General features: G+C 66.0%; 1 protein-coding gene across 1 annotated transcript in view; it reads right to left on the reverse strand.

The window, feature by feature from the left end:
- The window catches only part of LINJ_13_1520 (conserved hypothetical protein), a gene marked incomplete at both ends in the record, with an annotated part of 15,435 nt that extends 178 nt beyond the window's left edge, over positions 1-15,257 (reverse strand). The window contains one exon of the mRNA XM_001464129.2: positions 1-15,257. This exon is cut by the window's left edge and continues 178 nt beyond it. Within this exon, the coding sequence (XP_001464166.2) occupies positions 1-15,257 (15,257 nt within the window).
- Positions 15,258-15,877: the final 620 nt, after the last annotated feature.

Below are 15,877 nucleotides of genomic sequence, written 5' to 3' on the forward strand. Positions count from 1 at the left end.
TACACCTGCCCGAAAAGGCTGTCGCGAAGCCGGCGCACGGCGGAGGCGGTGCTGTCCCGCACCACTGTCAGTGCCTTGCGCCGGTTCACGCTGAGTCGCACCGCGTTGCCCGCACCGTTCGAGGCGTCCAGCGACCACTGCAGCGCTCGCAGCGACGCCCACGGCGGGGCATACCGCTGGCACGCCCGCAGCGTCTCCTGCAGCTCGCTGAAGGCCCAGCTGCTGCCCAACGGCGCGTTTTCGACTGTCACCGGCAGAGCGGCAGGGTGGGCGAATGGGTAGAGGAGGGTGGAGAGGTGCCCAAAGAGAAGCAGGGCCATCAGGTGCGGTTGCAGCGTGGCCGCGTCGAGGCCGCTGGCAGTGCAGAGGTCGCGCTGCTGATGCCTCTGCGAGACGGCGCGGCTCGGCGTGACGGCGTTGACATCCAGGTCGCGAGGAGGCGCAACCGATGCGTTTGGGTTTTCAAGGCTCTGCGCTGCACCGTGAACACCGTAGAGGGACGGCATCGTGTAGCTGCGCAGGCTGGTGGGGTGCAGCTCTTGCACCTTACTCGCGTAGTAAAGCAGCTTCTGCAGCGCCACGGCGTCCACCGGCTTGTATAGCCTCTCCTCCTTTCTCGGCTGCCTGGCGGCGTCCCCCCTGTCGTGGAGTGGGTGCATGCGAAAACGGGCGGCGGCCTCACCATCGGGCACGACGATCATCTCCACCAACGCGTCGTGTACCGCGCTGGCACCTCCAAGTGCCCGGAAGTCGCCACCATTCGTCGGTGGAAAGAGAAGCTCCTCTTCGTTCCACAGACACACGAGCGACGACTTGGGCTCCAGAAGAATGGCCGGCACCAGCCCGTGCGTCTCGCTCATGCACACATCGCGGAAGAGCGCCGTCGCAGTTGCGTCTTGGGTGGAAGTCGCGGATGCAGCGGCAGTGGCTTCGAAGGGCTCCGAGTTGCCGCGCGTGCCACTCAGCCCAGCGACATTGCCACCTCCCCGCCCACCACCCCCGACGGCGCCGCTCCCGTGTGCCGCCTTCAGGAACTCGCCGTTGACGCTGAAGCTCACTGTGCCGGCCTCGCAGTCAAGCAGGCACCCGACGACGTCGCCGCACTTCCATACACGACGGGCAAGGCTGACCTGGTGCTTGTTGTGCCGTGCGATCATGCGGCCGGCATCGAAAACCCACGAAGGCCCGTCGCCCCAGAGCTGCACGCGACTCGGCGAGGTTGGGGAGGCGATGGCCGCATCCCTGTTGCTCGCTGAACCGCCGGGAGCGCCGCCACCGGCGCTGCCGATGAGCCCCGCCAGGCCGGCGCCTCCTCTCCCACCACTGCCCTGCTCCTCAAGCGACTTGCACGCGTGCCAGCCGACGCTGAAAGTCGGTTCCGTCGGCAGCACCACCTCGAAGTACCAGCGGCCCGATGTGACGGCCACGCTGCCGAAGAGAAGGCTCGCCGCGTCGTCCGTCTTGCACTCACGCGACGTGACGAGCTTCGCGTTGGAGTCCGAGGACAGGAGGACGACATCCAGCGGGCCTTGGCGACCCTGCGTGAAGCGTGTCAGGTGCTGGCCCACCAGCGGAATGACAGGGCTGGGAAGAAGAAGACGGGCAGGCTGTCCAGCGCGGGTCGCGGCTGCTACGGTGGCCGAGGCAAGGGGTGCGCTGACCTCATCCGCCAGAACCACCTTCCACACCCGGCACGCCTCCTCGTTGATGTAGATAGACAAGTCCACCGGGAGACACCCCGGCGGCGGCGTGCTGGCGAAACCCGTGGCGCCAAAGTTTACCTCGCAGCTGGCCTCCCCTGTGCACGTGATGACGGGGAAGACGGCGACCCGCGCGGCGCGCTGCTCTTCCGAGAGGAAGGTATCGCTGAACTCGGAGACGAGACGGCCGTTGTGCAGGCAGCACAGCTTGTTTTGGCGCAAGTCCAGCACAAAGCCAATGACGTCGTCCATCTTCCACCGCGTACGGGGGCTCGACTCCACCGCGTAGCCACGGCAGAGCCGCATGGCACGGCCTCCGTCGAAACCCCACGACTCACCGTCGCTGCCCAGGAACCCGTCTCGCCCCTCTGCGTGCGCACCGCTGCCGGTGGCGCTACTGCTGCTGTGTGTTGGCACGCACCGCTCCGTCGCAACTCCAACGAGGATGTTGGAGGGCAGCTTGTTGCCCCCGGCCAGCGTGGCAGCGGTGTGCTCGGCGCGGCTAATGTTCGCCACGTAGACCTCCCAGTAGAACATGCCGGTTGTCAAGCCGACAGTGCTACGCACGGTCGTTACACTGCGTGCGGCTCCGTCGCGCGCTGCGAACGGGTTCTGCTCTTCGCCATGCTCCTTACCCGCGCAGGTGGCGCGCACCACCCAGAGCCCGTTGCCCTTGCGTGACACGCCGCTTGGATACGGTCTGCGAGGGTATTTTTGCGTTGGTTGCGGGTGCTGGTCGTGGCTCTCCGTCGCCGAGGAAAAGGGCGACGAAGATCTGATGCCCGCTGGCCCAGTTGATGCTGGCTGCATGGAGACCAGCTCCACCACAAGCGGCGGTGCTTGCGACCTATCACCGCTGCTCGCCGCCGCGGTGGAGGCGCTACTGCCGCCGTTGAGAGGGCCCTCCTCACCCGCGTGGCTGCCGTCGCTCGGCTCCGGCTCCGGGCTTTCCGTGGTTCCATGCCCGGTCGTCGACGACCCTGCGATCGCCACCGAGGCGTCGAGCGAGTCCACGTGTGGCATCTCCATGTTTGGCGTGGCTCCCTGCAGCTGGTAGCGGTTCGAGCTCGACGAGTGAGGCGCCAAGAAGAGAGCGCGAAAGGCGCTGCTGCCTGCGGTGGTAGCGGTCGCCCCCTCCTCGGCGGCCCCATCGCGTCTCCCGCCATTCGGAAGCGCGGTTTGCACGCCCTTGCCTGTGCTGCCGGCACAAGCGGCGCTTTTGTGCCTCCTCCTCTTCGCATCGGCCAACTGCGATGGCCGGTACACGACGGCGCGCTGCCACATCCCCCACAGACGGCGCCAGCGGCCCTGGAGTTGCTCCACGTAGCTTCGGCCGGTCCAGGCGCAGTCGGCGTGCACGGCGCTCACCAGCAACCCCAGCAGGCTCTGAACGTACGGGCTGTAGGTGCCAGTTGACAACGACACAAAAGAACCAATGTCGGAGTCGCTGCTCACGTGCTGGATGATGCTGCAGAGCGGGGTGTTCAGGTGTGACATCGCCATGGCGAGGGGCACTTGGTCGTACGGCTGCACCTCTGGCATGTCCCGCCAGAGCCGCATCATCGCCGTCAGGATATGCACAAAGTGCACGCAGTCGTCCTCGCTCGAGCGGGCGCTGCTCTGCTGAATGAGGGAGACCACGACGCGGGCATCGAGCAGACACGCGGCTGCGCGCTCGGCAATGGAGGAGCCGGCGCTGCCGTTACCGCGCCGATGGCCCTGGCCGCTCGCGCCAGCGAGGCTGCGCAGGGCGTCACACACCGCCTTCACCATCGCGTGCAGAATGGCGGGCTTGAGCGACTTGGTTGTAACGGTGACGATCGAGGAGGAGGGCATGCTGCCAGGGCTGCAGGGCTTGCCGTCCGCCGCCAGCCGATGAGATGTGGAGGTAGGCACGCTGCGCAGGAACGCCCAGGGGGTCTCCGTGGCCGTCAAGGTGCACAACGGCCAGCCACCCTGCCCGTCCGGGTACTTGGCAATGACGCTCTTCAGCTCCACGTCCTTGTACACGGTGGCCTGCTCCATGTTGCGGTACTTCGCGTCAAAGGTCAGCACACCAGCGCCGCCATTGGTGAAGGCGAGCGGGAGAACGACGGGTTGAGTAATAGCAGCAGAAGCGGAGGCCGCCTGGCCTGGCGGCGGCACCTCAATCACGAAGATCTCACCGTCATCTCTTCGCAACTGTCGCAGCACGTAGGCCGTGTCGGCGACGAGCCCGCACAGCTGTGATGCAGCTGGCGCTGCCGTCGCGCCGGAGCCGCCAACGACCCTGGCGACCACCGAGGACTTGTCTGTCTTCTCTTCCTCCTCCGGCACCGCCGCCGCCAGCACGGCCACTAGGCGCTGCACGACGGCGTGTATGAGGCGCTCGTGCGCGTTGGGCAGGTAGCCGCTGTCGTGGAGCTGGAACAGGCGGTTCAACTGATGCGGCACCTTCTGAGCCGGGTCGAGCACTTGGCGAGGATCGAAGGCCATGGCACTTCGCGCAGCAATGGCGGAGGCGGAGGAGGTCACGGATGTGTCTGCGAGGCAGTGCAGGGCGTAGGCAGGGCTCGTGCCAACTTCCAGCGCAGTCACTGTCGCGTAGCGCGCCGCTAACGTCAGCAGCGACCACAGCACATCGCCACCGAAGCGCTCGTAGTAGAAGGAGGAGAGCGAGTCGACAAAGGCAGCCATGGCGACGCGCGGCACGCGGATGCTGCTCGCCAGTGGCGCCGTCACTCCGTCGAGCACGCCGCCGGAGTTGAGTTCAATCGACGGGTAGAAGCCGAGCGGCAGTGGCTCTGCTGCCCACCGCACGCTACCAGAGAGCACCCCGCGGAACTGCTTCTGGCTGTCCGCCGACTCGACGACGGCGCCGGTGCCCTCCTTGAGATCGAGGTAGCACACATTCTCGTGCAGGCCGATCGACTGCAGCGCCCGGTCGCGAGCGACCAGCTCCGCGACGACGCGGAGAGACGTCCGCAACACGGAGGTGCTCCACAGTCGCAGTCCCCCAATCAGCGCCATCGGCCCATCTACCTCGCGAGGCGGCGCAGACGACATTCCGGTTTCCGCACGCCCGAGGACGACCTTGCGGATGGCACCCTCTCGTCGCAGAAGCGCCTCTGCGCACCGACCGACACCAGCCGCGCCACCCCACTCCACAGACGTCATCTCGCCGTTGCGGGAGAGAGCCAGGCTCTGTGCGTTGCACATGACGGAAACATGCATGCAGTGGTACCAGTCCTCGCGGCGCAGCGTGCGCCTCGCGCTGCAGCGCAGCGCCTCCTTGCCGTCTGGTGCGCCGACGGTGGAGGGAGGGAGGCGCACGACGACGTTGAGGCTGCTCTCTTGGACACTCAACTGCAGAAAAGGAAAGAGGCCCGCATCGGATGACGCCGCCGCCACCGCTCCACTGCTGCCGCCGTCTGCGGACGTGTACAGCGTCAAGAGCGGAAACTCCAGCGCTGTGTTGCCGCCGGCGGCGGCCAGCTGCGGCTTCGGCCACGAGCACGGCACACTCAGCGCGTCACCCATGGCGGGGTACATATCGCCGTCACTAAGCAGCACCGCCAGCTCGATCGCGAAGCCGTCCTCCCAGACGGGGAAGTGCACGCCGGCGCGTGACGGTGTGATCTCAACAGCAGCCGGCACGGACGGCTGCCCCGCAACACCACTCCGCGCAGCCCCACAAGGTGGCACATCGTGTGCAGGCCACATGGGAAAGGACAGGAACATCGGTGCCCCGCTTCCCACCTCCGTGCGCGGTGGGATGCGCGCCGTCGTAGTGGTAAGACTCGAGCCACCGCGGAGGATGTTTGCCACCGACGCGCATGTCGTCCGCATCGGCTGCTGCGAGGGGGCGCCGCTAATCGCGGCCCCACCGTAGGCACCGCCAAACACTCCCAAGCTGCGCGCGAGACGTGAGAGGCCGTACTCGTTCGAGTCCCGCAGGAAGCCGCTCGAGGATGCGGCGGTGGCGCTGGATTGGGGAAAGCCAGAGAGGAAGGTGGCCGGGTATCCTACCGAGGGCCCGGGCGACACGCTGCGGAGGCTCTCCAGCAGAGCCTCGCTCACTCCGGGCAACGTCTGGTGTTGCGTGGACACGGGCGAGCCGAACGGGGATCGCGACCCGGCGCTGGCACGACTGATTTCAGTGGCGGAGACAGCCGCCAGGGCAGCAGCGAGCGAGGGCGCCCCTGCTCCGCCTGTTGCGGCCGCACCGGCGACGCTGCTCGCCAAGCCGCCCGCATTGTCTGTGTTGTCCGGCGGGGCGCAGATGCGATCAGCTGTGGCCTCGGCAGCCCGCACCGCCACCAAGGCGCCGAACTCTCTGAGCGCCTTCAACGGGAATGGAAGCCGCACCACGCCCTGCAGTGCGTACTGTCGAATGGGCTTCATCGCGCCGCACTGTATGAGCTGCCGCCCCAGATCCGGCCGCGCGCGCGCCACGCCGGCTGTGAGGTGGAAGAGAGTAATGAAGTAGGTCAGCTCGAATCCTGTGAAGCCGGCGGCCGTGTCCAGCTTTTCATTCAACAGCGGTACACAGAGGCGGAGCGCTGGGGCGAGGAAGTCCTCGACCAGCCCCGCGTACGATGGCACCACGATGGCGTTCTCCCAGGCTGGCAAGAAGAGCTGGTTTGGCGACAGCTGCACCTCCCCTCTATTCCCGCTGTGCCCTGTTGCATCCGTCGGTACGACAACCACCCCGCGCAACTTCTCGCCCTCAGCGGCGGTAGCCGCCGTCCTGAGTAAGAAGTGGCTGGAGCCGCGAATGGGCCGCCCGCACTGGGCTGAGGACGGCGTGCCGGCCTTGGTCGGCATGCCACCGGGCCCCACCGACGTCGGCGCCATTGCCTCCACGTCCACCACACACGCAGTGACGGCCTGATAGCCGTCCTTCTCGTCCAGGAAGGTAACGGACGCTCCGGGCGAGGTCGGGGGGACCAGCAGCTGACCACCCAGTATCGCCGACCACACGTACAGGTGGACAGCATGCACCTCGCGGCCCCGGGCCGGGGTATTAGTGGAGAAGTTGCTGCTCGTGCCTGCAGCACCGTCGTCTGCGCCGGTCAATGTCGGTTTACCTGCTGCGCCAACCATCTCGCCCCCACCGCTGCGACTGCTAAGCACGGACGCTGCGTAAGCGTGGACAACATCCTGGTAGGATGACGCGAAGCCGCGCAACTCCGCGGCCCACGCTGGCTGATGCAGAAGTCGGCGGAAGGCCAGCAGTACGTGCTGAGTCGTGCGACTCATCCCGGTCGTGGCCAAGGCGTACACACTGAGGTCTAGCCATCTCTGCATGCACGGATGGCCGCCGTTCAGAGGCGAGGAGGCGGGCAACGACATCTTCGCGAACGCCGGCGACTCGTACATTTCTTGCCACACACCCGGTGCAACGGTGATGCCGCGGACAGCAGACGGCTGACACCGACACAGCAGCAGCGCCGCGACCCTGGCGCACGCCGCGGCGTCTCGCACGACGCACCCCACGCCGGCGTCGGCGCTCACCGCGCGCGCGTGGTACATGTCCAAGAAGACGAGCTCAAGTAGAGTCTCTGCGATGGTGGCGCACATCGTGCTCAAGGTGCAGCTGAGAAAGAGTGCCGTGCCGTCGCGGGCGCTAAGACTACAGTCGCCGCTGGTGTTTCGTGCGTTTGGTGCTCTGCCTGCTGTGGTGTGGCCCACCGGGGCAGAGACGCTGACGGACAACGAGGCCGAGCAGAGCGTCCCACTCACGACGGACAGGAAACTCAGCAGCAGGTCTACCTGGTCCTGCACCGTCACCAGCGGCTCCAGCACGGCAGCGTCGCTCGCCTGCGCTAGCAGCGTTGGCGTGTCTTTCACGGCTCGCGACAGCATGTCCCGGCACAGCCGCAGCTCCGTCTCCATCGCGCCAAGCATGTCAGCTAAGAACGTCATGACGGAGGTCTGTTCTACTCGCGACAAACTTGCAATGCGCTCGGGCGTCAGCATCGCCGTCGACTGGAGAGCCAAACTTTTGAAGCACTGCCACACCTTCGCCTGCATTGCCTCCACGGCAGTGTGCTGCAGGGCGGCGTCGCCGGTGCCGCCACTCATGAGCCCGGCAGAGCCGTGCGGTCCACCACCGCCGCCACCGGTACCGCCGGCCCGATTCAGCGTGAAGGCCGTCATCAGCGCGCTCTTGCTCGTGCGACGCGCCTGCTGAGCAGCGATAACCTTATCGCGATTCTGCCGCTCTGCGAGGTTGACGTGGCGCATCTCCACCGACCCAGCGCGCGAATCAGTCGCCGTCGCACCATCATCTGTCGGACTAGCACTGCTGTTGCTTGCCGTCATTGCGACTGCGACGGTAGAGGGTCGTCGCAGACCAAACGTGTCGCCGCTGCTGCGCATGCCTGACGTCACTTCTGCCGCTTCCTCGTCGTCGGCGCGCTTGACGGGCACGAAGAGGGTTACGTACGTCTCCATCATGGTCGGCACCACCCGCAGCTGCACAAAGAATGCAAAGTCACGCGGCCGCCAGCTGCGGTCGAGAAGACCGCACAGCACCGTTGCCGTGCTGGTCATGGAGAGTGGCGCACTGCCACCATCGCGCGTGGCACTGCCGCTAGCGCCCAGCTGGGTCGGCATTTCTTCCATTGACCAGCGCAGCAGGTCGAAGAGGGTGCGGCGAATGTGGTCAACGTGGGCGCTGCCACAGCCGCCGATGCCCTCTTCATAGTGCGTGTGCGCGCCGCGACCCTGTGCGCTGAGCAGCTGAGCGGCGCTCTCGGCGCTGTGCGGGGCCCGCTGCACGAGCCGGAAGATGTGCTCGATGCCTGTACGCCTCAACGCAGCCAGCTCCTCGCGCTGTTGCAGAGCGGCGCGCAGAAGCTCCGCCGTAATCTGGCGAGAGAGTACCACGCTCGTGACGAGCTGCGTGGCCTCCTGCAGCGTCCAGCTCGGGTGCGAGGCGGCGTGCGCGCGGAAGCGCATTCGCCGTAGCTGGTACGAGCTCCATGCAGAGTGCAGTGCACCCAAGGCGCTCGGTGCCATCGGCGCCGACGAGGACGGTGCCGAGGCTCCCGGAAGGAGCGGGGGGTAAGTCCATGCAGCCCTCCCAGACCCCAGCGAGCGACCAGCGGCGACACGCTCAGTCGGAATACAAAACAGGGCGTCCTCCACTGCCCACAGCTCGGTGCATGTCCGTGCCTGCAGTAGCACCTCGCAGCGACGCTGCAGCTCTGTCAGCGTCTGCCTCAGCGACTCTGGCCGACTCAATGAAGGAGGCGAGGACGAGGAGGGTGACGGAGGTCCACTGCTGCCATCGTCTTCGCCCTCCTCGCGTCGGCTTAGCAACTCGGTGCGAATTGGCCGCGAGAGCTTTCGCATGACTGCGCACATAAACTCCTCCACTTGCGTCGGCGGAAGGTGCTGCAGTGGTACGGCACTGAGGTGCAACGCCGCCGCCGCCATGGCGGTGATGAGAGGGCCCATGGCAGGATGTGACTTCGAGGCCAGAGGATCCAGCATCGTTTGCTTGGCAGTCCAGTACGCCGTGTTCTTGATCAGCTGCGAAACGAACTGCGCTCGGTGCTGAGGCGCAGCCGCTGCTATCGAGACGGTGCCGGGCCAGAGACCGCCCTCCAGAAGCGGGTGCTCCCAGACGCGGGCGAGCTCCTCGCCCACTGCGGTGTAGGCTGCGTCGTCAGCGGTGCTGCTGGACGGTGGCGCCCCTGTCGTGCTGCTCGTCGCTGTTGCCACAGACGGTGCGTGGCCAGTGAGCTGCGCCGTTTGCCGCTGCGTCGTTGGTGTTGTTGTGACGGACAAGAGGCCAAGTCGGCGCCGCACCGCGTCGGCCTTGACGCTGGCGGAGGACACGGCCGTGCTGTTGAAGAGAAATGCTGCGACCCACACAGAGGCGTAGAAGAGCGCCTCGCGCAGCGAGCACACGAGCCGTCGCGCAGAGATGGCGCTGCCACTGCCAGGAAGGACCGGGCTGCTGGCGTTCGTGGTGCTGGTGAAGATGTCAGTGCCGCTGTTGGGTCTCGTCAGCAACTCCACCCGCTCCAGCAGCGTCTCGCACAGCATAAGCAGGTGCTCGAGGCGTTTGAGGAACCACTCCGCGTCCTCGGCAGCGAGGACCAGCGGGATAGCGCTCAAGGCCGTGTGCAGTGGAGCGTTCACGAACGTTGGGGCCAGGCTTGACAGCATCGCTGACAGCGGCGCCCCGCTGTCGCCGCCGCCCCGCTCTGCAGTCTTCGAGGTACTGCCTGTCGACGGCTGCTGCGCCGGCTGTTGCACGCAAAGGCTTAGGCAGACTTCGGTGCCATCAAAAAGCGCGCTGTAGTAGGCCCGCACGCAAGGGTGGTAGGCGGCGGCCTGCGAGAAGCATAGTCGCTGAAGATCGAGCGCAGCGGCCGCAACGCTGTCCGGACCGCCAACACCTGCGCCGCCGCCGTTCACACCGCCGACGCCGCTTCCAGCGACCCCGTTCGCTGTCGCACCGTTGCCGGAATTGCTACTGTCACCCTGGCCACCCCCGTCGCGGACGCGGGTGGCGTCGGCGACGCGGTTTGCTGCACTGCCACCGCCACTGGCGTACATCAGCGTCAGCGCCACTTCCCACCGCGAGCCCTGACAGGCGCTGAGCAGCAGCAGTTGCAGCGAGGCGATGGCCTCCGACAGGGATGTCGCAAAGGACGCAAACTTGCGGACGGACCGTATCGCGGTGCTCGCATCCCACAGACGCTGCCACTGCACAGACGACTCCTCGAGAAGCGTGCGAAGGGTGCCACAGAGCTCCGTGAGGGATGCCGCGCTGCCCGGCCCCGCACTGTCGTCATCCACGCCGAGCAGAGGCGCCGCGGCGAGCACAGTGGTGAAACTCTGCGCCACTGCGTCAAGCAGCACTTCCATAGCCGGCACTCGCTCCTCCGCGGTGACGGAAGGCGGTGAGGCAACAGCGGCACCGCCGGCGGCCGTGGAGGCGCGAGGCGAGGAGGCGCCAGAGGAGGCGCGAAGCAGGTCCCTCAGGAGATGCGCGCGATGGCGGACGTCGGGCAAGAATAGCTCGACGCCCTCGATGGTGATGATGCGGGCGAGGGTCACGACATCCGGCGAGAGTGTGAGCCCATCCTCGTTGATGATGTCGCCGAGGAGGCCTAGCAGCGTGAAGCTGTCTGTTGAGAAGCCGTCGCCGTCGTCTGCACTACTACTGCCTGGGTGCCCAATCGCCGACCGCCGCGACCGCACCACCGACGCACTGGCGCGTCGTCGTAGCGAAGACGCGTGAAGCTCGCGCAGTAGTAGCGTCATTGTGGCCTTGGAGACGTGCGTTGGCGAGCTCTGCGATTCATCGGCCGCGTCGCCACCGTCGCGCTCCGTGCCCTCTCTCACCACTGTCAGCCCCAGCGGCGTGGGGTGGAGGCCGAAGGCCCGCGCGCGGCGCACCAGCCGCAGTAAGACGCGCAGCGCTGCCGCCACCACCACCCACGACACGGAGCTCTTCAGCGCGACGGCGCGACGCGCGTTGTTCGATTTGACAACGCGAAAGTGCTCGCCCAAGATGAGCCGCACCTCCGTTACGCATCGACTCCCCACATCGTCCGCGAGGGGAGAGAAGAGTGTCTGATCGACGCCGGGCTCCGCCTCGGCGTGGAGGGCCAGAAGCTTCAGAAGCCACAACGCCACCGTGCCGTAGGTAACCACCGACGAAGGCTGTGCGACGAGTGCCGTGAAGGACGACAAGCGTGAGAGGGTCTGGGTGGCCTGTGACGCAGCCGCCTCGCTAGATCTCTGAGAATCTGCCGTGTTGCGATCCATGCCGACAGGGTTGATCTCGCTCGTCGTCGTCGAGCCCAACGAGTCGCGCGGCTCCCCTTCCTCTGCGCCGTCGCCATCCTCGTCCCCTCCCTCGTTCGCCAGTGTGCTGAGGTTGTCCAGGCCCTCTTCATCCTCCATGAGAGGCAGGGGTGCCACGGCGAGCACCCGGTCGCGCGGTCGCTGCGGCGCTGCCCCGGGGTTGCCGAGCAGGGATAGAAGGTAGGACGCCTCCTGCTCGCCCTTCACAAGACCGACATCCACCTCGAACAGCTCCCACAGCCTCCCCTGCGGGTCGGCGCGCATCATATGTCGCACCGGGCTGCGGCTTGTCAGGAAGAAGAGCGAGTGATGCGCGACGCCGGCAGCGAGGTCGAAGAACATGAGCACGTGGCCGCCCTCCCTAAGCGCATACGGGCCATCATCGCTGATGGGCGTCCTGACAATGAGCGCGTGTCGCGTGGCGCAGCAGGTGCTGATGGTGAGATTGCGCCACTCGTGCAGCCGCGCGCACACCGGTGTGACGTCCGGTGACGACGCGGCCGCCGGCGCAGCCGCACCTGATGCTGTTACTGTTGATGCAGCGGACACACTTGCCGCAGCAGCGCTGCTACCGCCAAGCGCGCCTGAGCCGTAGCTGCGCCACGGGTGCGTATCGCACGCTTTGTGGGCCACGGCCCCGATGCAGACGGCGTGGCATGCCTTGACGTTGTGCACGTAGTTGAAGACGACGTTTCCGCTCTTCTCGTTGAAGAAGAGCTGCACCACAAGCCCCGGCTCGTCGCCGACGAGGGAGCGGCGGTAGTCACGACTAATCTCGCGAGCCGTGCGACCCAGCCGCCACACGCGCAAGCCCGTCAGCAAGCACGTGCAGTTCGCCCCCACCGTCCACCGCTGCTTTGGTGAGTCGAGTGACACGTGTGGACCCTGGCGGTTGCCGGCCACTTCCTCACCATCAAACAGGAGCCGCCATCGCCCGTTGAAGACGAGGCCGATGTGGAAGGGCCGGCTCTCCGCCGTGGGCGGCAGCGGCGCCGAGACAAGACACGAGCCGCGCATCTCGTGCCGATAGCCGCCGCGGATGCAGTACGCACCTTCCGACTTGATCAGCTCAATAAAGACTTCGCCGCTTGTGCTGCGGTCGCCGTGTTGGTATAGCGTTGCCGCGTCTTCCTTGTCGAGGAACTGCACCCATAGCTCCACCGTCACCTGCCCGCCCGCCACGGTCAAGTGCTCCTCTGGGCTGCCCAGATCAACAAGGCTGGGCTTGCGCAGCGCAAGGCATCGGTTCAGGCAGAGCCCCGCCGGGGCCGCGGCGGGGTGCAACGCACGTGCCCAGAGCGGCGCCGCAGTGAGCGAAGAAGCCGTTGCGGCGTTGTAGCAGTGCATCATAACGGTCCACTCTGCCGAGGTCGCTGTCGCGGCTGCAGCGGAGAGACTCTGACCAGCCGTGGAGCGGACCACCCCGCCGTTCGCCGCTGCGCTCGCCGGCGTGCCGGCTGCTGCCGCTGCACCGTTCAGCACACGCGCTGAAGGCGCCTGCTGCTGGTGGTCTTCGTAGACGACAAGGACGCGATCCTCTGTCGTGCTCACGAGCTGGGGGTGCGCGTTAAGCGTGCAGGGCCAGCTGCCGTGCATATCTGCCCAGCGCAGGACTTGGTGCGTGTCAAGCTGGAGCCCATAAACAACCAGCGCCACCTCGGCAGATGCCATGAGGTCTGTCAGCAGCAGTACACGGGTGTGCGTCACCGCCAAGCTGGACGAGGCTGCACCAACGCAGTACGCCGTTGGCTGCCTCGTCTCGACCACGAGAACGTATGGTGTGGCGGCGGAGGGGCCGTACTTGGTCAGTCCGTCTGCCGTGTGCACAAACAGCGTAGCACCGATGCCGTAGGCCACCGATAGCACCCTCGTCACGGGGTCCACTGGCGTGGCTATGAAAGCAGAGGGGTCTTCGCATGCGCGCTTCAGTGCTCGTCCAACGTCTGGCAAGGCCTGCTGCGGCGTGAGGCCGGCAGCATGCCGGTTCAACCAATGCACCAGAGGTGGCGAGAAGATACCGGATGGCACGCGTAAGAGGTACCGCGACACGCGCAGCACTTCACTCACGAGGCCACGTTGCAGGGCCAGCACCACCGCCACCTCGAGCAGCGCCGACGTCAGCGGCGTAACAGCCGGGCCGTCACCGCCGCCGTCTTTACGCTTGCCAGCTGATGAGCCTGAACTAATGCCATTTGAGTTTGGCGCCGCTGTGGTAGGTGCTGCTTCAGCCACTTTGAGGGCAGATTCCACCAGCCTCACTATGTGGTCCACGGCAAGCTGCACCGTGTCCGGCGCCAGCGCCGAGCGCGCACCTCCGACACCGCCATGGTTGCCTCCACTGAAAGGGGAACCACGCGCACCGCCACCGCCGCCACTGCAGCCATTGCCACTGGCGCACCCGTCGTACTCCACCAGGGAGAAGATCGGCAGGGACAGCAGGTAGTCGCGGAAGCTGTGCACGAGTGAGACGGCCACCTCCTGCCCGCTCGACACGGCGCGAACAAACAAGTGCACGACAATGACGGCGCCGCAGTTCAGCGTGGCGTCGTAGCCAGCACTGTCAGCGAAGCGGAAGGCGCTGGCGCCACTGCTCGAGAGGCCTCCTGAGGTCGTGAGGGCTGATCCACCGCCGCTGCCGAGACTCGGCTCGCGCGCCGCCGAGTACAGGCGCTGCCGAAGGTACTCCGCTGTCACGTGAGGCGCAAGAAAACGGCTTTTCCCAGGCACCACCGCAGCGTACCGGCGAACCGCCGCGAAGGCGCGTGACAGCACTGTTAGGCGCGCCGCGGCTGCTTCCGAGGACGTGTACAAGCGCATTGCTCGCTGTTCGGCAAGCCGTGCAGCGGCAAGGGCGTCCGGGGAGGACGCCAGTGATGCTGCCGCGTTGCGTTTTTTGCCAGAAGCGTCAGGGGCGGAGATGGCCGGGTGGCCAGCGTCGCCGCCGCCCGCGGTGTCGGCCATCGCGCTGCTCCACTCCAGCGACGTGTGGTGTTGAAAGAGGTTGCTGAAGAGGTACGAGTTCAGCGGCAGCCGCTGCACCTCCGAAAAGCTAAGCGGCAAGAACGCCGGTGCAAACGGGAAGGCCTGGCGCTGCAGCCACGGCAGGTGCTGCTCGGCCGTTTCGCGGACGGCGTGGTGGTCGAAGCGAACGTGCTGGTGCCGGTAGTGGAGCGAGATGGCGGGAAACACCTCCATCGTCAGCCCGCTGAGCTCGCCGACGACCGTCTTGTCACCCACCCGCACGGTCATGACGGCGGCGTCGTAGTCGAGGGTGAGGACGACGCGGTCGCCGGTGCCAAAAGTCAGCACGCCGCCGCCGCTGTCGGTGCGACGCCAGTGGCCGTAAAACTTTCCGGCCCGGCTGAGGCACCAGCCGCCGCCCTGCGAAATAAATGTGTCGTACTTGGTGAAGTTCTTTGGCACGATGCCGAGCATGAGCCCGCTGCCATCGTTGCTCTCGCCGTGGTGCTCGATCTTGATGCCCCATTCGTGGATCCCGCGGCGAATACCCTCTGTTACCTGCAGTGTCACCCACCCCACGCTGGGCTTCAGCGCCGACGACTCCGCAATGACGGTGTCGCTGTGTGGGGTGGAGGAGTCGATGAGATAGTTCTTGCGGGGCGCCGAGCTCTTCTCCATGCGACTCTGCATCTGGTCCACAAAGCCCATGACGGAGCTGGGGTTGTGTATTTGGCTGTGCGCCCCGCTCGCCATGCGGACGTAGAGGGAGCTGAGTTGATCCATCCTTTTTGGGTTGCCGGACGAGGTCGACAGAGTGCCTCAGAGCAGCGCTGCTTCCGTGAGGTAAAAAAAAGACAAATTAAAAAAAACGCGCGCTCACGCAGGCACACAGGCATACAGACAGACCGAGAGGGGTAGGGAAAAAAAGGGTGGAGGAAAGATAAGAACGACGAGAGAGAGGCACACACATACACGCAGGTTGCCAGTCACGCCCCAGCCTTCCCTTCCTCTACACCCGCTATTAGCGCAAGAGAGCGAGAGAGAAGGGAGGAGACAACACAGAGAGAGACAGTGCTGGGCCAGCAAAGTAAGTCGCGAGTGAAGGAGAGGCAGACTCAAAATCAGCCACTATACATGGGACTGGCGGTGGTGAGGAGGCGATGACGGAGAACGCGCGAGTGAGCGAAATATGTAGAGAAGCAGGGTGTGAGGCAGGAGAGGCGGACGGCGGAGAGGGTCGGAGCATGTAGATGATGATGTGCGTGTGCCGAAGACGCACGCGTTAAGGCACACACCTCTCTAGAGGCCCCGTGAAAAAGCGCTTCACTGTGTGGAGCTGTGGACGTCACCGTGGCTAGCCTAGACACCCAGAGGAGCAAAGAGCAGAGACGTGCAGCGGTTAT

Source organism: Leishmania infantum, chromosome 13 (genome assembly GCF_000002875.2).
Source record: "Leishmania infantum JPCM5 genome chromosome 13".
Lineage (NCBI taxonomy): Eukaryota > Euglenozoa > Kinetoplastea > Trypanosomatida > Trypanosomatidae > Leishmania > Leishmania infantum.